Here is a 25,495-nt window from a genome sequence, read left to right on the forward strand (position 1 = left end):
TATTATCAATGTTCACAGTAAATTGTGTTTATGACATTGACGCAACTAGGGGGGTGCACAAGGGACTTATGCACCCCCAAGTTTAAAATTTGCATTCCCAAAAAATATATAAGCCTTTTTCTTTAATATTTTGTACCATAATATGTAGATATCTATATTGAGAAAAATAGTTAGGTGCCTATTATGTTTAAATGAACTTATATTAGATATACTATACATATAGGTAGGGATATTGTATAATGTATAATATACAAATAAATACAATGTGTTCAGCCTGTTCAGGCATCCAGGGGGAAATGACTGGCCAACGTCATATGAAAGTATACCAAAAATGATGAAAAAATACCCTTTTAAATAGTTAGTCTAACTTTTTTATTTTTAAATTATAGGCAATTAACTTTTTTACCAAAACTAACCTATCGCTCATTTGTTTATATTATATCTTCAAAACTTTTCAACATTTTGACTTAATTTTGGTATTACAATAATGTTTTTTTTTATCCTGTTAAAAAAATGTCTTCCAGAAGGAGTGCTTCGATTTCCACATATTATATAGGTAGTATCTTTTTTTAGCAAATTGGATCCAGGTGGTACTTTAAGGAGGTAATTTTTCGATCCTCTTTTATTTAACGCCACGATAAAAAAAACACTGAAAAATTACGAAAGAACGAGATTTCAATTTTGCTTTGCAAAAAACGCTTTGTTTGTCACCATAGAAACGAATGATATTTAAATATCGAATAAAATAAAAATATTCTTTCGTCCACTCAGAATCGTTTTTTTAATGAATGTAATCATTGCTTTCAAATTGAATACTGTAAGATTACACTATCCTGTCCGAGGACCGAAGAGGCGATGCTGACCTACTCTTTTTTTAATTTTAAATCTATTTCAGTGTTATATAAACTACAATACTACATACACAATTAAACAAGCAATGTGAAAATTATTATTATTAATGGAAAAAAGTTAACATTTATTAATTAACCCGTAGTAAATATTAAATTATTTGGAGTACCTAATCGTTTAAAAATTCAAATGTTTGATAAAAAAAATGTTTACTTTTTCAAATTAATAAACCGTCAGGACCTATAGGATCGACTGGAAGTTTTTTGAGGACATGGTGAAATGTGTGGATATATTTTATTATAATGGTTAATATATCTACCAATTTTATTTATCTAATAAAAACATTGTCTATAATATTATAACTGTAGACATAGCCACACAGTTTATAGTTTAACATATCTATGCAATTTTGTGTAAAATACTTTTGAAAAGTATTTGGAATAAATACTCGAATACTCATGAAAAATATATTTTATATTTTGATTTGTGTCACTCTATTCTTTCAAGGGCTGCAACAAAGATTTACTAATTCATCAATATTAAATATTGAGTAGTATATAACAAATAGTTTGAAAAGTGAACAAATTTAAAATAAATATAATTTTCATTCAAGCAAAATCATGTTAAAATATTTAGTTCTGATTCTGATCATTTAATTTTGTTAACCTATAAATTGTATTAGGTACCACTATTAAAACAAAGTAGGTATGTATGTTATAGATATTTTACATTAGTAGTTATTTTTTTTTATAAATGTAATATGAAAACTAATGGGATGAATGGTGTGGGGGGGGGGCTTTGCCCCTACGGGTCAGTGAGCTTTTCACTATTTGTGCACTCCTAAAATTATTGGTCTAGTTGCGCCTATGGTTTATGAGTAAGACCCGTAGAAAATTGTAAGGTTAGATATTTATAAAAACAAAATAGGATCGTCGAAGCCTCGGAGGTTTTTCAACTTTGAAAATATTAACAAAATTATTATTATATAGTCTAATCTTTATCGCTGGTAATAAGTTGTAGTTACCAACTTAAAGTGCTTAACCTATATAAAATTTAACTTTAATGGATCGGCCACTTTAACTAATAGGTATTTTTTCTTCCTATTTAATATTTGAATACTTCCAATTTTGTAATAAAGTAATTTTAAATACACATTTGTGTAAAAGTGCCTTCACTGGAAGATATATTTAATCCGTTCTTTACGCCATAACTATCAAATTCATCAATTTCACTTATTGTTCAAAATTTATGTAACAGATTCAGAGGAAATAAAAATAAAGTAATAATAAAAAAAAATACACGTTTAATAGCAGATAAAATATTTTTTTAAATTAATATTAACGTTTTTTGCATATAAGTGTTTGTTGAAAAAAATAGGTAGGTATATTTAATATTATGCTCTAATAAGGCATATACCTAATTGCATATTTTAACATTTTTAAATTCATAGTTATTTTAATACAATTTTGTTGATTAACATCCAAGCTCTAGTTTATATATTTTTTTATTCATTTATTCATTCATTTTTATTAAAGCTATCAACACAAAATGGGTTCTACTAAACGCAAATTTGGTGTATCGTTATTGTCGTTTGCTTGTTGGACGAATACTATACATAGTATACATATATTACATACCACGTAGGCACGGCTATCTTTTTAGTTAGGGACAATAATTGGGCAATACACAATTTCGCTGCCGTCACCTCTCACCTATTGGCCTTTGCACTCTTTGCAGTAGTTGTCGTAATAATGATAATTATTTGTTAATGAGTATATTACAGACTACCGGGCTATCTACGCATGTGCTACAGTCCTACTGATACACAGTACACACTAAACTTGTTAACAGCCCCATAGGCATAGAATGGTGGGTGCTAAGGGGGCTATAGCACTCCAGAAATTTTTGGTGACACGTCCTCTTAAGCCGCCCCAGAAGTTTATTTAGCTCCTTGTGTAAAAGTTTACTGTTTTATACCTCCACATGTGAGAGATAATTTTAAGTAATGCGGTGAATAAAAACATGGCTACGAAATTCTTTGACTAACGACAGATTTTTAATCTATCGTTATACTCCATATTAAAAGGCAGGGCTGGATTTAAGGTTGTGTGGGCCCCACGGCCACATAAGATTGAAATATAAGAAGTTTTAGTTGATGTACATACACGCTTTAAAACTTAAACTTTAAAATTATATTACTGATGGGTTATTCCCTCATCATGCTATTAATTTCTTATCACATCAATTTTGCTCATTTAACATAATTAATATAGGTTTATAAAATGTTAATATAATTAGTAAGTAAATACAAGTAACCTTTAAAGCCATCTCTTTTAGTTTTTTAATTTAGTACATAAGAACCATTAAATAAGTAATTATTAAAATATATTTGATACTAATGAAAACTAAAATAAACCCTTCAGATTATTTTCAACAAAAGAATTGATACATAGTCATTAAATAATATTTAGCCCGTTAGTTCAAGGTACAACGTTATTTTATAACATACAAATATAAAAATATAATACTAAAGAAATATAATGTACCAAGTTATTTATAATAAACATACTTTTCTTGAATTCTTAATAGAAAATTGTTTGATGGTATCTTCAAAGTACAAGGACCTAAGTACATCACTTTTGATACTTAAAATGGTTACCTGAAAATCCTGAACAAAAATAATTCCCACGATTCTTCTTTTCTACAATCTTTTTGACGTAAATTAACCAAACTATTAAACTGCAGTAGTTCGTTCCCTAAAGTTGCTTCCAAATCTTTAGAATATATATTGACCAGAATTGTGGCAGATCATAATAATTCTGAAGTTTCTAATGTTTCTGTAATTCCAAATTTTCTGAAAAATCCAAATCGTTTACATAATATTATATCAGATTAATACCCACCCCGACGGCCCACCGACCGATGGCTCGTCTCCAACGATCGACTGCAGGTGTTCGACGACGACGCCGAAAGAGAGGGAAATGGGAGCTCGGCGCCAGCTCGATCGTCAGTCTCGCTGGACAGAGTATTATATATAGTTGAGTAATTCTATTTATAAATAAGTAGTAATGGTAGAAAATTACCAATCCTAAACTAGTGATTCGTTTTATCACACACTAATAGCACCACTTGTTAAACTTAAAAAACAACAAAAATTTTTTGGAAAATTACTAGAAAAATTAAAAACAAAAAGTTAATCATTTTAATCCTAAATCTATAGTCATGTTGAAAGAGACTTAGCTAATAATATTAAATCTGAAGATGTTCTTAATATATTTGCCCAAAAAGCAGGCGTTTAAACCTCTTAAATAGTTATCATTTCCTATCTAAAATGTTTTTTTTTTTACATGATATTTAATTCAAATACAAAATATGTATTTGATAATTATAAGATGTATAGTATATTATTTATTTATATTTTATTTGATAATGTGCTATTCTTTAGTCCTTTTTTATTTTGTTCCTTCACATTTTTTTATAGTTATATTTGTAGGATATATGTTCTGTCTTCTGTACCTCTGTACCTGAATCATATTATAGCCTTATAGTTATTATATCATGATGTGAAGTAATTAGCAAGAAGTCGCAGCATCGTCATTGATACCACGAAAAAGACTATAGCCCTCCCCACAAAAAAAAATCATCACGCTACGCCTATGAACAGTACCGTCGATCAAAAATAGAAACTGTGATTTATTGTTTGAAATATTTACGCCTTGCAATCAAATAATCTCTCAATCCTCGTTGATTAATGATTTAATTAATTTTATTATTTTAAGGATCAGAGGATCATTTTTTACAGGGTGCATTAGATTTCGATATATGATTACGTTGCAACAACAATAATAAAAAAAAATAAAAAAAATAAATAAAATTTGTAAAAATTATATTATATGATGGTTTAGGAATAGAATTTTGAAATTCAATGTTTTCCAATGAACCCGTTATGTTTTTATATTTTTTCTTCAAAAAATAAAAAAATGATCGTAATCGGATCACTGTACGAGGAGTAAGAGGAGTTCCTGTAAGGTATGTTTTTGAACAAAAAAAACAGGTCACGTGCAGACCATATTATTATTATGTCTACGCCACTCGTTAGGTGTCGTGTTCGTTTATTAATTAGCGTGATGTTGGAGGGGGTTCGAAACACTCCCATCGTTGCGGGAGCGTTGGCTCACGGACGGAAGTCGGAACAGTGTCATAGAGTCCATAGAGAATACAGAACACTATTCGCCCCGCCAACGGTGTGACGGTGAGTAAACGTAAACGTCCGAGTCCGACAGCATTGCGGACAGAGTTCATCGAGCCTTATCGGCAATCTTCGACAGTCGCCAGTGATAGCAGTGCTTTAATGCTATTATGATGTCATAAATGTTTTTTTTTTATTTTTTTTTATTGTAAACCGCATCAACGTTAAACGTGTGCTTGTAGGGAATGCCAAACAATTATTACTATTAAGTAATTATTAGTTAGTGGCGTTACTCGCGTTAGTGCATTATTAGTCTCCTAACCATCAACAGTTCCCGTAGAATTTTCAACGTTATTGTTTGTCTCACCCTCACATCGTTCGATTACATCGTAAATATTGTCGTTTTCGTCCTATTGTCCTATACCGCGTAAGTACTTACTATCTTGTACTGTGTGTGTGTGCATAAGTATTGTAATAAATTTATCTGTTTTGCCTTGTCCACCTGCCAATTACCAAATTTGGTCATATTGCGACACATCTCGCCTATTATGATTCACAGGAATGGGTGCAATGCTAATATTGTTGCTGTAGGTACTTGTAACAGTTATTTCTTTTTTAAACAGTGTCAAAATCAAAAAAATGCTGTCATTGTTGTTGCCATAGAATTTTTCTATAATAATTAATTCATATAAATGCTTTACTTCGTATATATTTTATTGATACCAAGTAGAAGTGTATGTGTTTTTGTTTGATATGTCTAAACTCTGAGCAAGGACAATGTTTTTTAAATCTGAATAAATTAAAGGAATGTGTGATAATACAATAATTTTCACATTGTATGTATAGTGAACACAGTGTAGATTTAAGGTTTTTTTTATTCATTAATGGTTAGTAATAGTCTTGATGCATGCGATTAATTTAAATATGTATATAATATATTATGTCATACTTATTATTATAATATGTATGGTACTTGCATGCGATTAATTTAAATATGTATATAATTTATGTAATATTTATTATAATATGTATGGTACTTATCACATAAAAATATGACATACCTAAATACAATACTTTTTATAACTTAGATAGATATCAAAACTATAGGTATCTACTATTCCAAATAGAAAATTATTTCATGATCATAACAAATTATAGAAAATTGCAATCAAATTTAATGTCCTTATTTCTATTCTGGGGATTTTTAAGACTTTTTTAGGTGTATTGTAAATTTTCAATTTTCAAATAAATTAACCTATAGGATGTATATATTTTATATATTTTACGAATAATGAAATTTTTAAATACATTTTTTGACAAACATTAATTTAGTATATTATAGTTATATAGTATAGTTTAGTTTCTATAGTACCAATGCCTAATAATAGTCTAGTCATTTTTTTATACAATGGTTAGTTTTAAATCATTGAATTTAAATCTAATCCATCCATTACTGCGATCCTTCTAGACTCCTACGTAACAATAAAGCAATCAGTTTTTTAAAAATGTATGTTAATTAGATTTAATGTGATTGAATAAACATATTAAGTTTTTTATTTTCAGTTTTTATATGGAATGTTTACTTCCAGATAAAGTAAACCCCAGAACAGAAAGAGACTGTTAGTAGATAACATTTTAGATTCTCAACATATTTTTGAAAATATAAAAACATTAACAGCTAAATTATTTAAGTATTGAATGAAAAAAAATTAAAATTGCTTCTAAAATGTTGATTAAAATTAGTACACAATGATAGACCACACCTAATTTTATTTATAATCATGACTATTACTACTATTATAATATTATAATTTTATTTTCTTTAGATTTTATATAGAGTTGTATGATTTTATACAATTTGACAATTTATCATATCATACTTATTGTATAAATAGATTGTAAATGTAATTTTTAACTAACAATTAAAAAAAATTGAATGTATTTTAGTGTCATCTGTAATTAGTTTTATCTTATTTAGAATTAGGTTCAACCCATTTAGATATAATTAATTAATAAATAATTTGTAATAGATGTAGGACATACTAATTAAAAATAAATACAATTTGATTGCTTTATATAAATAATTTATATTATTGGTGATAAAAGTAATTTATTGTTTAAATGATAGAATTATGTTATACATTGATTCAATAGTCACTTTATTTGTCCTAAGATTTTTCTTGTAATACCAATTTAAATTTCATATTTTATTGCCCAAGATAAAAAAAAAATTAAAAAAATAGTATCAATTTCTCTATAAGTTAAAAATAGTATTGATTCAATTGTAAATTTTTAAACAATTTATTTCTATTTCATGATGTGAGAATTTTAATTTGTGTTTAATACGGTAAGCAGAATAATAATATAAGAAATATTAAAAATGACATCGATTTTATGAAACAATAGTTTTCGTATTGACTATTGAATTATGTATAAATAGTGAGTGGTCTGGTTGCAATAGGAAAATTGGTTTTAACCTATTTTGTGGTATGGCTACAGTTGTACACAGGGTTATGGTTTTTGAACACTGATACTTAAATCGGCAGAGCAGCATACAACAAAAAACTTCTCACGTTTATTTTGGTTTCTTTGATTGTGCTAATTAAATTTTAAGTAGACTATTTTCTTATTTAATTAACTTAATTATTATGAATTAAATAAACAACATTTATTATTTTACTACTAAACTTTAGTTAAATTCTTATTAATAGATAATGCATAAAATATCAAATACAAAATAATAATGGAATAAAAAAAAATTAATATAAATATAGGAAAATAAAAGTTTTGCCGATATCAGAATTCATAAAAAGAACAACACAATTTTTTTTCAACCAATAAACTGTTACATAATTTTTATGCGTACAGATCATATTTAATTATGTTAGTTTAAAAATCTGAGTGAATTGACCTCCTATATAATTTTATAGCAAGACTATTATTCAGACAATCTCATGAGTTTTTTTAATTATATTTTAATTTTTAAGCAAGCTTTAAATATTTTAAGATGTATTAAAAATGTACAATTTTAAAATTAAAAAAAACTTTTAACTTGCTTCAAAATTAAAATAAAGTAAAAGAAAAACGAGGTAGTCATCTAAATAAAATTTGCTATGTTATGCACTTTGTAAGATTGAGACAACACATGCATGTCCTCTTAATATTTTGTACTTGTTGTACTATCAATATCATCTGTTTTAGATTTCAGTTTTTCTGAGTTACCTCATATATTTGTATGCAAAGTAAAGCATATAAAAACACATAAAGAAATAGTAATTAAATTTTCTAATTGCAGTCTGCAGATCAAAAATATTAATATTGTAGGATGGGGTTAATTAAACTGAATGGTCTAACGTATTTTTATATAATTAAGAAAAACACTATTCGGTTATAATATTAGGTAATGATTGTCACTTATTGTTACAGTACGTGACACACACTATATAGCTCACAGTGCTCACACGTACTGTATGAACACTACTATTACACTTGTTGACAAAAGACAGAAGGCTGAAGCCGACTATAAGTATAAGGTACGAGGAAAACCCAACGATATATTAATAGCATAGCCTACAGTCGTACACCTTATCTTATCTTATATATTTATATATATATTACTACAATATGTATTAAAAATAATGCGGTCTTCAATTCATACCTATTATATTTTAGATCCTGAACGAAGTGATGAATGTATTGATTTTACAATGATGTGTTTTTTTTTTTTTATGTTTGTTTTTGTGTCTGTGTACAGCATAACTAGTCGAAATAATGCTTCAATTTCAAACTTTGGGGGTGGTTTCCGATGTACAAGTGAATATCCTTGGTGCATTATAGAGGTCAAAAGTAAACATTTTCCAACAATTTTAAAAAAAATCGAGAAAAAAAAAAAGCCGTTAAGTCGTGTATGTCGCTCTGCTGTACAGTAGGTTACAAGTGGGTCACTGTAATGGATGGAATTAAATTTGAATCCAATGATATTATATCATTGTATACAAAAAACGATTCTGAGCGAAGACGGTTTATCTGTCTAGGATATATTATAGATTATTAAAAATTTTAAAATCTTAGATTTAAAAAGAAAATTTTTTATGAATTTCTAGTTTGAAATAATTTGCAAATTTTCGTAATTTTTACATATTATTATGTTGTCAAAATTCAAACTTTGAATGCTTGTAAAAAAAAAATTGTGACTACGCATTTCTTTTGTAAAAATATATTATGAGCCTTGTATTAAATTTTCAAATCTTAGATATAAAAAGAAAATTTTTTATGAATTTCTAGCTAAAAATAATTTACGAATTTTCATGATTTTTACATAATATGTTGTAAAAATTCAAACTTTGAATGCTTATAAAAAAAAATTGTGACTATGTATTTCTTTTATTATTCAACTTCTATTGTAAAAATATGTTAGGAGCCTTGTATTAAATTTTCAAATCTTAGAATTAAAAAGAAAAACTTTTATGAATTTCTATCTAAGATAATTTGAACATTGCCGTAATTTTTACGTATTTAGTCAAAATTTGAACTTTAAATGCTTATAAAAAAAAATCGTGTCTACGAATTTTTAATATTTTTTAACTTCTATTGTTACAATGTGTTAGAAGCCTTGTATTAAATTTTCAAGCTTTTCTACCGAACAAATAAATTTTTATCGATATTTATAGAAAAAAAAACTAAAAAAGTTGAAACATTAAAATATCAGTAAACAGCTCAAAACAAATCTAAATATTTTGAAAATTTTATCAAATATATAAAACGCCTATATAAACATTCAGTCAAAATTTCAAGTATCTGTGGTAATTTGTTTTAGAGTTGCACCAAAATAAGGAAATCGCTAAAAGTGAAAATCAAATGTTGTAAAAATTTAAATTTCAAATGCTCATAAAAATTTAATTTGAATTTCCGGTGGAATTTTTATTTGTGATAAAGATTGAAAAACTTGTAAGGAATCTTGTATTAAATTTTTAAATCTTAGATTTAAAAAGAAAATTTTTTATGAATTTCTAGCTTAAAATAATTTGTGAATTTTCGTGATTTTTACGTATTTTGTCAAAATTCAAACTTTGAATGCTTATAAAAAAAAATTGTGACTATGAATTTCTTTTATTTTTCAACTGCTATTGTAACAATATGTTAAGAGCCTTGTATTAAATTTTCAAGCTTTTCTGCCTAACAAATAAATTTTTATCGATATTAATTAAAAAAAAACTAATAATGATCGAAAATTTGAAATGCCTATGAATAGTTCAACTTAAGTCGAAATTTTTTGAAAATTGCATGGTGGATAGAATATACTTATATAAATCGATTTTGTCGAAAAATGAGTGTGCGTAAAATTTCCCGTTTTTCCCTTAATTTTTAGTTTGTTTTTCTCAATTATTTAGAAAAGTATTAAGAATTTTTTACTTTTGCCCCAAAACGTGATGACAGACACAAAAAAAAAAAAAAAACACATCATGGTAAAATCAATACATTCATCGCTCCGCTTAGAATCTAAAATCATAAAATCTTTTGCGTTTATAACTAAGGATTAAAAATACAACACTAAGTTCTCCATAAGTTTTCCTTCAAGTAGCTATAGAGAAAACTCGAAGCATCATTATAGAAAAAATTTTAAGTACGTTTGAATTTTAAATTTTTACGAAATAGCGTAACGATAACGATTTATCCTGAAACGATTTTAAATATTTGTTATTATTCAAAAAGTATAAGTCCTAGATACTTGAAAATTTTACCAGGTATTAGGATTGGTATTTTCTTTACATGATATAATTTTCAAAATATTTTGACTTTTTTTGAGATATTTATAGACGATTGAAATTTTCAATTTGTCTGAAAATTTTTTTTTGAAGTGTCGATAAAATTTTTTTGGCCCTATCAAAATACTTGAAAATTTAATACAAAGTTCCTCATAAGTTATTCTTAAAGTGATTAAAAAATTATAAGAATACATAGGCACTATTCTTTTTTTATTTGTATTTGAAGTTCAAATATTGACTTAATACGTAAAAATTACGGCAATTTTCAAATTATCTTAGATCGAAATTCAAAAAAGTTTTTGTTTTTAATTCTAAGATTTGAGAATTTAATAAAAGGCTCATAATATATTTTTACAATAGCAGTTGAAAAATAAAATAAAAAATAATAGCCGCAATTTTTTTTTTACATGTATTCAAATTTTAATTTTGACAACATACGTAAAAATCACAAAAATTCGTTAATTATTTTATCCTAGAAATTCATAAAAAATTTTCCTTTTATACCTAAGATTTGAAAATTTAATACGAGATTCCTTACAAGTTTTTAAATATTTATCACTAATAAAAAGTCCACCGGAAGTTCAAATTAAATTTTTATGAGCATTTGAAATTTAAATTTTTACAACATTGGATTTTCACTGGATTTCACATTTTGTGATTTTCTTATATTGGTGTAACTCTAAAAGACTAAAACAAATGACCGCAGATACTTGAAATTTTCACTGAATATTTGAATAGACATTTTCTATATTTGATACAATTTTCAAAATATTTAGATTTGTTGTTTCGAGCTGTTTACTGACATTTTAATTTTTCAACTTTTTTAGTTTTTTTTTCTATAAATATCTATAAAAATTTATTTGTTCGGTAGAAAAGCTTGAAAATTTAATACAAGGCTTTTAACACATTGTAATAATAGTATTTGAAAAATAAAAGAAATATATAGTCACAATTTTTTTTATAAGCATTTACAGTTCAAATTTTGACTCAATTCATAAAAATTACGGCAATGTTCATATCATCTTAGATCGAAATTCATAAAACGTTTTCTTTTTAATTCTAAGATTTGAGAATTTAATACAAGGCTCATTATATAGTTTTGCAATAGCAGTTGAAAAATAAAATAAATATATAGCTACATTTTTTTTTTACATGCATTCAAATTTTAATTTTGAAAACATACGTAAAAATCACGAAAATTCGTAAATTATTTTATTCTAGAAATTCATAAAAAAATTTCCTTTTATACCTATGATTTGAAAATTTAATACCAGGCTCCTTACAATCTTTATCACAAAAAAAATGTCCACCGGAAATTCAAATTAAATTTTTATTAGCATTTGAATTTCAAATATTGACAAAAATTCGTCAAAACCATGAATATTTGCAAATTATTTTGTAGTTCAAAATTCATAATATTGGTTGTATTTATATCTAAGGTTATAAAATTTAACACCATGTTTTCCATAAGTTTTGCTTCAAATAGCTATAGAGAAAATTTGAAGTGTCATTATAGGAAAAATGTTTTGAGCGTTTGAGTTTAAATTTTCATGAAATCGCGTAATGATAACGATTTATCCTCAAACTAGGTATTCGTATATCTATGATAATATCAGGTATTATGAATTATGATAACTACACTAATTGATTAACTATTCCTTTTGCAAAATGCGACTTAATTGAAAAATAAAATATTTATTTCAAAATAGAATATATGACAATAATAAAATATAATATATCCTAGACTGACAAATCATCTCTGTTCAGATTCGTTTTTCGTATACAATGATACCTATCATTGCATTCAAATTTAATCCCATCCATTACAGTTAACTACTGTACAGCAGAGCGACATCCACGACTTACCCGCTTTTTTTTTTTTTATAATTTATATATTTATACAACTAAATTAATTATCATTGAAATGTATTTTCACATGGTTAACTACTATAGAACTTTAAGTCTCATATTTTATCATTAAAGTGATAGGTACTTGTTAGTCTTACTTATTTTACTTTACTTATTTTTGATATTACATTTTTCTAAATCTCTACAGCCCTGTAATATTATCTAAACTCACTCTTTCCTGAATAGTTATCTCTTAATGTTGTAACTACTTAAAATAGAGTTAAGTTCAAACCAATTTATATGGCATGTGTGAGTCGTTAAGATGATAACAGATTTTTAAATGTGTTTAAACATAGGTGTGCAGCATTTGCGTCCAGACTCGTCTTATACAATAGTAAATTACAAATATACATTCATAGAATGTATTATATAACATTGGTACATAATTCCTAAAATATTTTGGCAATGTTGATATAAACCATACATTTAAGGCATTTTAGAAATTTTCTAAGAAATTTTGTTATTTTATGAATCATCATAATTTCCAGGTTACTATAATGTATATATATAACTCTATATAAGATATCAACAATAATAAATGAATCTTTATAAGTTTTTAATTTATTTTTTCCAATTTCTTAAACAACCTGTTTAAAAAAAAAAAAATAATTTACCTACCTATATCTTTTGTAAATTATTTAGGTACTTTGCATTATGAAGAATATTGAATTTCATACAAAAAAATTGTTGAATCAAATTTTACTTTCTTTATTTTTTTTATGTACTTAAAGTGTTTGAATAATTGAAGAAATGGCTGATCCTGGATTTCCAAGTCAACATACCACAACTACTACAGTCACCAATACTGAAATTATCTCAAACCTGAGATATGACAATGCATATCTATACACACTTGAAGGAAAATTGAAAATTGCCCAAATTGTAAGTATCTAGAAAATAAATGCTAATGTTTTAAATTCATACAGTATAAAATCATAGACATTATAGTTTAAAATTTGAAAATTAATTACCCATTTTACAACTTTAAAGCTATCCGCTAATCATTATAAGGCAATTTGTATTAATAAACTTATTGTAACTTTTAAAATTAAAATAATTCATATAGCACAGTGGTTTCCAAACTTTTTTTCTATCATGGCACCTTATTACTAGATATTATAAGTCAAGTCATGGGACACTGAATAAGTATTATCTAAATATAAATATAATCATTTTATAATGTTTTTTTTTTAATAAAAAAAGTACAAGTTGCCGCGGGACACCTTTCAAATTTCACAGCACACCCTTTGGGAAACACTGGTATAGAAGTTTATAGCTGGTTTTGTAAATTTGATATTTTAAAAGAAATTTATTTATTATTGACACAATTAAAATAAACAGTAAATACAGATTTGTTTAACTTTTAATAGTTACATTAAAAACCAACAAATAAGATAATTGATTTATAAAAAGATATCTATTATTTATTTTTTTAATTATGTATTTAATTATTTATTATTATCTCCAGTAAGACAAACCCAATAATAATTTTTATAGATATTACATCTTAAACTTAAATCTAATTAGACTAAATAACAGTAAAAATTAATCTAAAAACAATAAAACAATTAAAAATAAAGTATTAATATCAAGATTATAAGAAAAACAAAAATATATTTCTATGAGAAAAAAATATACATATGTATAATAAGTAATATAATGATAATAACAATCAAAAGTAAGAAAATTAAATAAATGGACTTGGACTTCATTAAATAATTTAATTTATTTATAGGGTTTTCTTCCTTCAGCTAGACTGAAAAAATAAAAGTGATCATATTTAATTGGATTATTAATGGTGTATATTGGAAGTTAGGTTGATGAGGGATATCACGTTTGTATTGAATAAATCCAAAAAACTAATTTTGAATAGCTTCAAGACTTTTTGTGTGAACATCACCAGAGAATGATTATATAACTGATTTGTTCTCTAGAGTAGAACAATTTAAAGATGAATAAAGAGTTTAAAATTAGCAAACATTTCATATGTTCTATTTATGAATCCTAATGTATTAGACGGTTTTTTTTAAAAATTATGTTTAAATAATTCTTATTGAAGGAAAGAGTTGAATGAATGAACAACACCTAAATCTCAAATTTTATAATTGTGTTTTGTACATCATCATTTATTTTATAATTATTGATAATTGGTGAGCGACACCTAGTAGGAGACATTACTTTACACTTACCAATATTTAATGATTTTATTTTAATTACACCACACTGATAGTGAAATTAAGTAATCTTGAAGGACAAATGAATCGGAATGCAATCTCATAAAATGAAAGATATAAAACTATAACTATTTTATCATTAAACTCTTTATTAAATAAATAAAGTTATATGATAAAATAGTTTTAACTTATAAGAATATAAGCTGTTACATTAAAAATGATTTTAAGGTTGAACATTTTTTTGCTGAAAACAATCATAAGAAATAATGCACATAATGTTGTTTTTATGTCTTTCAGAAAATAAATTATATACCATATTCAATTTATAGTGAAACAGGATCTCATTAGGTGAATGAATTAACCAGGAAATCAGGATTTGCTGAAATAGTCGATAAATTGTTTAACAAGTTAAACAATAAATATTGTAAATTGTATTTTATTTAATAAATCATTGAAATATTTTTTTTTTATTAAACCTGAGGTACTAGTGAGTACTACTTACCTACTTAATATTTAACACATATAATTATATTTACATATTATATTTAATTATAATATACATAATGTTTTTTATTTTTTTATTTTTTTTATTTTTAAAGCTCTTAATATAAAATTATTACAGCTAATGTTTTTTATTTATTCATAGTAAAACAATATGTTTCAATTTTTGTTTAAATAGTTTTTCAAGTATTTTAATAATACATAATACCAATTAATTCTATTACCTGTACAATTAACCAAATATTGATAATTTGGTAACTATATAATATTACAGTTTATACAGTTAAATTTAGAAACATTATGCTATATAATAAATGCTTTTCAAAGAATTTTAAAATATTAGGTATGTTAATATTAAGAGGATGACCCATATGCAACATAGAAAATTTGCGTTAATTTGAATCAACTTTGTATAGTTAGCTTTAATATTAGAATGAATTGATCTAATATCAAACTTTAAGTTAAGAATAATTATTTGTGTTCTTAAATTATAAATTACCTTTTTTAAATATTTCAATGTTTATGCAAGTTATAAGCATTTTTATATGTATATACCTATTTTACATCTCATAACTCGTTAAAAAATTTAAATATCGTAAAAAACCAACATGAGGACAAAGTTAATGTGCTTAATTTAAGTTTGATCATAGGTCATACTCACTCTAATACAAATACTAAACCTAATTACATTGGTTGTAGTGAATGCAGATTTGCTGCATTGCATATGGGTTAATAAGAAAAAACAATTTAGTGCACTAACATTCTCTTAGAGGGTGCAACATCCATATTTGTTGTCTCAGTCTTACAAACACGTAACGAAGCAAATTTTCACTCAGCAGTTCACGTTTTACTCCGTTAGCTTAAAAATTAGAGTGAATAGACCTCTTATGAAATTCGATAGTAAGAATATAATCTGTGTTTTATTGGAAGTATTTTTACGATAATTCAGTTTTTATGTGAGTTATGAGCGTACAATAAATTGTAAAATAAATTTGCACATAACTCACTTAAAAACTGAATTATTATAAAAATACTTCCTACAAAACACAGATAATGTTCTTGCTACTGAGTTTCATAATAGGTCTATTCACTCTAAATAAGCTAACGGAGAAAAACGTGAACTACTGAGCATAAATTTGCTATGTTATGCGTAGAGGTCGGATTTATATTCTCTTAAAATCCTTAAAATATGATGTTTTTATGTCGCATAAATTAGGCAATATATTCTCTTAATATTCTTTTAAAATACCAGATATATGATGTTTTATGTCCTTTAATATGCAAAATATTCTTTTAATATTAAAAAAAATTCCGTTTAAATTTATTTTAGCTAACGAAATAATTTACGTGCTATCGATAAGAAATACCTGGAGATTAATTTTTATTAAAATCCAGAAATTAATTATTTATAAACAGAATTATTTAGTGAACATTATACCTATCAAAGTGCTGATATACGTAAAATATATTCATTATATGCCGACATTACAAAAATATTCTCAAATATTCTCTAACGTGTTAAATATTCTCTAACCCATAAAATATGCTATTTTATGCAGAATAAATTTTTTCCTATGAATTCTGTGTTTCATGAATCGTAAAGATTTCTCACTCCCACTTAACTGCATAAACTAGAAACAAATATGTAAAATCATAAAAATCCGACCTCTAGTTATGCGTTTGTAAGACTGAGACAGAAATACGGATGTTACATCCTCTTAATAGAAATAAAACTGCATTATGTTCCTAAGTCCTCTATGTGAACGGCCTAAGTATAACTGCATCTTCTGATCCCTTTTAGTTATGTCATTGATCTTATGAGTAAGAATTGGCAAGAAATAACAGTATAATATATTGTGTGAAATTTAAAAAAAGCATTTTTCGTTATATACACAAATTATGAAAAAAATGATTTAAAAATGATCGTTTTACTTTTCTGATTATGATTTTATTAATAATTGTGTCCATGGGCATCCTTTTAAGAGTTAAATGAAACTAAATAGTATATTAAAATTGTAAGATGCTAGTTTATAGAACTAGCTAAAATAATTTTTGTTTGATTTTATAAAAAAATGTTTGATAAAAATTAATAATTATGAATAATTTTAAATTCTAAAATGGTTTATAGTCAATGATTTAAACTAAATAGTAATTGTTTTCTGAACAATTTTTATCCATTATAAATGCCACTAACTAAATTTTAGCTTCAGGTTTTGTAGTTATGTTTTATATTTTTTAGAGCAACTATAACATTTTTAAATGTTATCTATTTAAAAGTACCGACCATATTAAGTTTTAATATTTAATTTCTGCTTGCAGTTTTTACCATCCCAAAATGACAAAATTATTAAAAACAAACAAAAACATTTTTGGCTACTTAAAATATGAATTTTATAATTTTTTTGGTTCCAATGAATCTGTTACCCGTATTTGTTATTTCGGATTCTAAAATTTTGAACTCTTAGTATTTAAAGATTTAACAAGAAAACAAAATAATATACTAATCTTAGTTAAAATACCTAGTTTACTGTATCAGGGCCAGTCTGGCGTCAAAAGGCCCAGCCTGCAGTCTGATCAATGTGCCCTTAGGATATACTAAACATTATTAGCTCCACTATTTACTTGTTCATTTTTGTATTTAATTAGGATAACAATTAAATAAAATGAAAAAACATATTATAATAATGAAAATTATAGAAACATTTTAATATTTAATATTATACTTTAAATAATTCATCATATAGGTAGAATAAAATAATAATTTATAAATAAAATAATGTATAACAATTTGTTCGACCTTGACAAACATAAACCAATACCTACATAATATAATAAATATTTAAATGAAAATAATTAAACAAAAAACATAAATAAATAGCTAGTTAATATGTTTTTTCATTATTCAAATTTAAAACAACAGTTTAGATAATTCACTAGAACTTTTTCCAACAGTATCAATTACACTTTCTTTATCAATTAAAAAATTCCTTTCAATATTCATCAATAACAATGCTTCCATTGTTTTTTGGGAAATAGCTGATATTAATTTGTTTTGATATTTTTAATTTTGAAAACGTTCTCTCACAAGTAACTTGCAGGGTACATGATAGTGTTAATACAAATTTATATGCATAATATATTATACTGTTAAAACAACCTGATTGTTGAACTATATTATGTAATACATTGAATGCACATCGTAAACAGTTATTACCAGTGGTTGACTTGGAGATAAAGTAGTAGAGGTACTCTAGCTACTTTTAGAATGTAGCGTCCCTAGCCTATAGCATAGTCCCTAGTATAACCTAACCTAAGAAGTAGGGGTACGCTAGCGTATCCAAAAAATTAGTTGAGGTACTCAGTCCCCCCGCGTCCCCCCCCCCAAGTCAACCACTGGTTATTACATGTTTTACAATTATTGGACAAATCAACAAATGATGCTTAGTCTTGGTCTAAATCTAGTTCATTATCATAAATAGGAGATTGAGGCTCTTCAGATAAAAATATGAATGTGTCTTTAAAAGTTTTAGTGATAGAATAAAACTGGAAAGCAAATTGTTGTAATTCAGATGCCGATGTATTTCTATCGATAGATGTTAAAATAGAAAGTTCTAGTAGGTAATGCATATTTTGCTGGTACATAATTTTTTATAGAATCAAAGTTTTTGGGATCCAAGCAAATGCAATCAATTAGTAATTTTGAATTACTAATAAATCGTGTATCCAAGCTATTTGCATATGGATTTAATTAAAAGTTTTGAATTTAAATGTATTAGTTAATGACATATTTGGTCGTTCATCTGTTGCTTTTTCACCGGCCATATTTTTTTTTGATTCTCTACCTATAGATTTCCCATTATTAAAATCAATATTTACAGTGAAATTACTACTATTTAATTATAATTCTTTATTTATTTCTATAATAAAATGTTTAACTTTAGAATGAAGATTTATAAATATACTATCAGCATTATCTCTTCTAGATCTAATTTCTTTTTGTAAATGTAAAATATACGTAAATGTCAGTTACTAAAACAATGATAATATATTTAATTTAAAATATGAATGTGAAGTCAAAGGGCCCAAACTAGCCAGGTGCCCAGTGCGGACCTGTGGTCTGGGCCAGTCCGAACCTGCTATACTGTATATGCAAGTTGGTTTTGCCATGGCTACTGGTCCACAAACACAGCCAGGGCTTCTACAGTTTTTTAAGGGTCTCGTTAAATATTTAACTGCTTGGTGTGTTCTTTGTCTTTATAGGGAGTATGTACTGCGCAAAGTATTTATTGAAATATTAAAAGGTACATCATTTTTAAGTGCAATTATTCTTTACAAAGAATGAGACAGTTTATAATGGTGCCTCTTAAAATCTGACCCATGAGTCTTTAGTATGCCAGACCGACACTGTGTTACATTATAATACTTCTAAATTTTAAAAGTCATTAATAATCTTAATTTGAATTCAAACATTTCAATAGATAACATAATATCTACCTTCTGATGTCATTAAATTATTAATTTATATAATTATATTTATCTTTAGGTGTTTGTTTTATTAAGTCTAATAGCAGTGTCATTTTCTACATACAGTATGTGGTATCAAAATAGTGCCGTCACTTCAATATCAATGTTTGGATTTTGGTTTTCGTTATTCATGTTGGTATTCTATATATTTCATGTGGTAGAATGCTTTTATAAAATACCGTGGCTTAAAATTGTAAGTATTATCAAACTGAAAATGATTACTACAAACAATATAATATATCTTAATAAAATTCTAATAATTTTTTTCAAATGTTTTATTATGTATTGAAGTTTTTAAATAGGTGAATAATTTAATAATTTTAGGAGATGATTTTTAATGTTTGTTGGCCAATTCTTTACATTTTGTCGGCATCCTCTGCAGCTGCTTATACTGGTTTGCATTTTAGCTACATGATAAGTTTGGTAAGTAAAAATAAATTATCTATAATATCATTGTTCAAATTTTTTACTTGAACTAAGATTTTAATTTAAAAACTTCTGGGGAATCTTTTGTTGAAATGTCTAATGTTAGTTTAAAAAAAAAAAATGTTTATGAATTTCTAACTGAAAAATAATTTACAATTTTTTTAAAATGTTTCATAGCTATAAGTCATTGAAAATGTCAAAAATTTTACCATGTGTGGAAATTAGTAGGTAATTCTAACATTTGGTGAAAATTTCTGGTGTTTACGGTTATACATTTTTTATGCATCATAACATTTTCTAAATATTTTGATTCATATTTATTTAAAGGCATATGAAATTTTCGATTATTTATTAGTCTTTTATTGAATTAATGGCAATAACAAAATTTTTGCACGGTAGAATGTTGTTGTTAGTGGGAATTAAAAATAAAATTGAGTGAAATCAACAATAATTTTTTCTGAGTGAATTTTTAATTTTGACAAAATATACAAAAATCACAAAACTTTACAAATAATTTTGAGTTAGAAATTCATAGAAATTTTTCATTTTAAATCTAAGATACAAAATTAAATACAAGATTCCTTATAATATGTTCGTCTACCTTTATCAAAAAAAAAAAAAAGCGGGAAGTCGTGGATGCCACTCTGCTCTACAGTAGCTTATAAGTGGGTCACTGTAATGGATGGAATTAAATTTGAATCCAATGATATTATATCATTGTATACGAAAAACGATTATGAGCGGTGACAGTTTATCTGTCTAGGATATATTATAGATTATTAAAAATTTTCAAATCTTAGATTTAAAAAGAAATTTTTTTATGAATTTCTAGCTGAAAATGATTTGCGAATTTTCATGATTTTTACACATTTTGTCAAAATTCAAACTTTGAATGCTTGTAAAAAAAATTGTGATTATGTATTTCTTTTATCTTTGCTTTGCTATTGTAAAAATATGTTCGGAGCCTTGTATTAAATTTTCAAATCTTAGATTTTAAGAGAAAATCTTTTATGAATTTCTAAGATAATTTGAACATTACCGTAATTTTTAAGTAAATTGCATATGCCTATAAATAGTTCAACTTTAATCGACATTTTTTGAAAATTTCATGATGGATAGAATATACTTATATAAGCTTTCGGTGAAAATGTCATGTATCTATGGCCATTTTAAAGTTACATCAAAAATCAAAATCGATTTTGTCAAAAATTGATTGTGTATAAAAATGTATTAATTTTTAGTTTGTTTATCCCAATTACTGGCAATTTTTTAATTTTGACCATTCGAAGTACCAACTAAATTCACTTTCAGATCGAAAGAGGTACTGAAGTCAAAAATCGAAGCACTTTTACTGCCCCAAAACGTGATGAAAGACGAAAAAAAAAATTAATACAAAACACATATCAGGGTAAAATCAATACATTCCTCGCTCCGCTAGAACCTAAAATAAGCAATTAAAAATAAACTGTGTTAGTATTTATGAAAACTTAATTTATTTAACAAGTAAAATGCTAGCCTATAATCATAATTGGTATTAGGATAAAATTGGTTAATCATTCATTTTTTTCTATAAAACTTGTACTTTTTAAATTATTAAAAATATTTTTTTTCATCAAAATTATCACAATCTAAATAATACTGTTTCTTAGCATACTGTAGAACTTATAGTCTTGTTTTGAATCGAACAACTTTTAATTCAATTGTTGTATTACTTTATTATTTTGGCTCATGAAAAATTGTTTTATGTATATTTTATCGATTCACATATAATTGTTTTTATTTTTTATTATATACCAATTCACTCTGAAAATGTCTAGTTAGGTACTTATCAATCTATTAATATAACTTTCTTCATTATTTATTCTTCTTTAAAAGGTTATCTACAAACATAAATTATTTGAGAAGTATTGAATTTGTAAATGATAATCATAAAGCAGTACTAACAAATTTTTTTTTATTAATATAGTTATTTGGATTTGCTGCAATGTTTGCCTATGGCTATGACGCTTTATTGAAATATCAAGCAATACAACGCGGAGAAATTGCGCAAGGAAACATAGCAGTTCATAAACAAACAACCACATCAACAGCATCATACTGATATACACAATAATGAGATGGTATTACTCTGTTTTGTTTACTAATTTCTATATATATATAATTCATCACCATCTATCATATTTATTTTACTAATATTTAATATATAATAATACTTTTTAATCAAACATCACAATCATTTTTGTTAGAAATCAATATAATATAATTTAATATTTATACTAACATATATTTTTGATGACATTTTATGGCTATTTTTGAAATTATTATTCGTATGCCATTACAAAATATCATTTAATTTTCCAAGAGCTGATTATTTGGTTTATGATTCACTGTAGAATATGTATTAGTAAAAAAATATACATAACTGTTTTAAATAATATAATTGATTATTTCACTTTAAGAAATTTATAAAATAAATATATTTGAATAATTCAGTTTTTATAATTACTTATTTAAGTACTTAATTAGAGGCTCTTACAGTAAAACTACATAAATCATTTTATTTAAAATTTTTAAACAATGTAGAATTACAGAAAACTTTACAAGTACATTAATCAAAATCGTACGCAGTATAAATGCATTTTACGCTAGTTATTCTTGTCAATTAGTAACAGTACAGTGAACACATAAACATTAATACGTTTTTATTTAAATATGTTCATTTAGATCAAATTAAATTGGATGTATAAGAGTTATTTAAATAAAAAATATATTTAATCTTTTTTATAAAAATAATAATTGGCAATGTAAATAATTGCCATTGAAGCAAATATTGTACTTATTATAGTATATATATAATATATATATGTTCTATGTATGTAATAGTAAAATAAAATATACCAACCTCTCTATTCATTTGGTTATTTTTTACCAAATAATCAGCTTAATTATTGATTTTTGTTATTTTTTAAACTAAGACGTTTTATTATTATTATTATTTAATTTGTTAAAAATTTTTTATATTTTATTTAATTTGTTATTAAATCTATATGTGTTAATGATTAGCAAAATGAAACTCTTTTCTAAATAGGAAAATCTTTGTTACTTATTCAAAAGTCTATATTAAGTTTTATGATAAATATCTGTTTGATTTTATTTTTATTTTTTTTTTTTTTTGTACTTAATATTTATGTATTGTAAAATATTATATTTTTTTTTATCAAAAACAAAAATGTTTTATTTTTCTATATTGGACAATTTTGTTTATGCTTTTATCATTACAATAATTTCACATTATTTTCTTTTTATTCATATGTAATCAATTATGTGTTTTTTTGCATTTAAACCAACTATTACCAAAAAATTTTTTCCTAATCATACAAAAATCTGGACGCATTGATGTTAATATAATTTTTGTGACAGCATAAGCAATGCACGAATTGTTTATAAATATGTTTGTATTGTAAAATATTATGAGCTTACATACCTTAATACTTAAAAAAAATCATGATATATATTCTACAGAGTGGATAACTATTATCTAAGTTTTGTAATATAAATTCAAATTTTCAAATCTTATCATTTTTTTACTGTTGTTATTATTGTAATACAATTATGTATTTAACAAACTTCAATATTTATTTAAAAAAAATTTCTAATATTGTGTTTAAAATGTCATTGAATTAAGATATCTACATAGTATTAATTATTTCTATACTGTTTACCTAGTTGTACATAAATAGATAATGATAAATTTACTTATACATAATATGTTATGTATTGGTATATAATTTTGTCAATTTTATGATTTTAACGTGCACTAAATAATCAAAATCAATAAGACATTATCCGTCCAGTAATATAAATTTAATTAAATTTTGTTAGTTACAATTGTACAAATGTAAGTTGAAACATTTTATTTTTCTGTTGTTGCCACATTTAACTTTGTAACATTGTTTGCAATTTAAAACATTATATTTAATTATTTATAAAACATATATATTTTTAATACTTCTTACAGAAACGTTTTATCATTGTTGTGACTGTAAGTCAAATGCTAATTTCAAATAAATAATCGAATGATCTATAGATTTTGTGTACTTTTTTGTATTTTAAATTTTTTATCATTATTTCTAGAGTTGTATAATGGACCAGTGATAATCGTTTCATAGAATCTCCATCTTTTTTCTTCGTCTACTGTGATTAGTATAGTATCATTTATATCAGTGCCAAATAAATATGTTGGTGATTAACTTAGTCTTTAGTATTGTTGATTATTACATCTTATTGCATTTATTTATATCCATACTGTTGCTGTCACTGGGTAGAGAGACTAATGCTAACAAATATTCATCAAAAGAGAAAACTAAAGCAAAGCAAAGAAAAGAAGAATAGCCACTTGGTAGGTAAGATCTTTAAGAATCTGTGGTAATTTGGAGAACCTCAAAATTGAAATGGAATGATTGGAATGACAAAGAATAGATATAACAAGAGTGAGTGAAATAAAATTCCAAGGTAGAAAAGATTTTTGGTCAGGTGACTACAAGATTATATCCAGAGGAGATGACCATAAAGTAACAAAAGCAGGTTTCATACCGAACAAATAAATGGGAAAAAAGTAGTAGAAATTGTTTAATATAGTGATCAAATGACTGCCATTAAAATAGAGACAACACCGTTGATACATTCATTCTACAAGTGTACATACCAAGTGTCCATAAAACCAAAGAAATAAAAGAAATATATGAACAAATAAGCGGGGTGATAGAAATGACTATTCAAAAGAGAAAAGCTGGATTGTAGTAATAGGAAAAACAAAAGAACATGGTGTAATAGGTACGTTCGGTTTTGGCAGAAGAAATTTAAGGAAGATATGCTGTGAGTTTTGTACAGAATAAAATTGTATCATTCTAATACAATGTTCTAACAACCAAAATAGAAGATAATATACTCAAGGACCATGCTGGGAGAAATAGTAAGATATCAAATAGATTATATATTAGTGAGGTATAGACACAAAAACCAATTGAAAGAAATACTACCGGAAGAGGTATTGTTAGAACATAATTTATGAAACAAGTCATAGAGGATATAGGTAAAACTAAGTACAAAGAATTAAAAGTAGTGGTGATGGATCTAGAGTCCAGTGGTGATCCACCGAA

The 25,495-nt window shown here is 25.2% G+C and overlaps 1 protein-coding gene across 5 annotated transcripts; it reads left to right on the forward strand.

Annotated features, from left to right (window-relative positions):
* Positions 1 to 4,964: 4,964 nt before the first annotated feature.
* LOC107167194 (uncharacterized) lies at positions 4,965 to 23,912 on the forward strand. Of its 5 annotated transcripts, XM_089217960.1 has the most exons (6): positions 5,108 to 5,465; positions 8,465 to 8,571; positions 13,443 to 13,593; positions 19,930 to 20,103; positions 20,235 to 20,333; positions 21,648 to 21,809. In XM_089217960.1, exons 3-6 carry the CDS (start codon positions 13,462 to 13,464, stop codon positions 21,792 to 21,794), a joined length of 552 nt encoding a protein of 183 aa, XP_089074086.1. In that variant the 5' UTR covers positions 5,108 to 5,465; positions 8,465 to 8,571; positions 13,443 to 13,461; the 3' UTR covers positions 21,795 to 21,809. The 5 variants fall into 5 exon arrangements, with proteins under 5 accessions (XP_089074087.1, XP_089074086.1, XP_015371614.1 ...); XM_089217961.1 differs by lacking the exons at positions 5,108 to 5,465; positions 8,465 to 8,571 and adding an exon at positions 4,965 to 5,101; XM_015516128.2 differs by lacking the exons at positions 8,465 to 8,571; positions 21,648 to 21,809 and adding an exon at positions 22,303 to 23,912.
* The last annotated feature ends 1,583 nt before the right edge of the window (positions 23,913 to 25,495 follow it).

This window comes from Diuraphis noxia, unplaced genomic scaffold, assembly GCF_037042655.1.
Source record: "Diuraphis noxia isolate RWA-SAM2 unplaced genomic scaffold, SU_Dnox_SAM2 contig0001, whole genome shotgun sequence".
Taxonomy (NCBI): Eukaryota; Metazoa; Arthropoda; class Insecta; order Hemiptera; family Aphididae; genus Diuraphis; species Diuraphis noxia.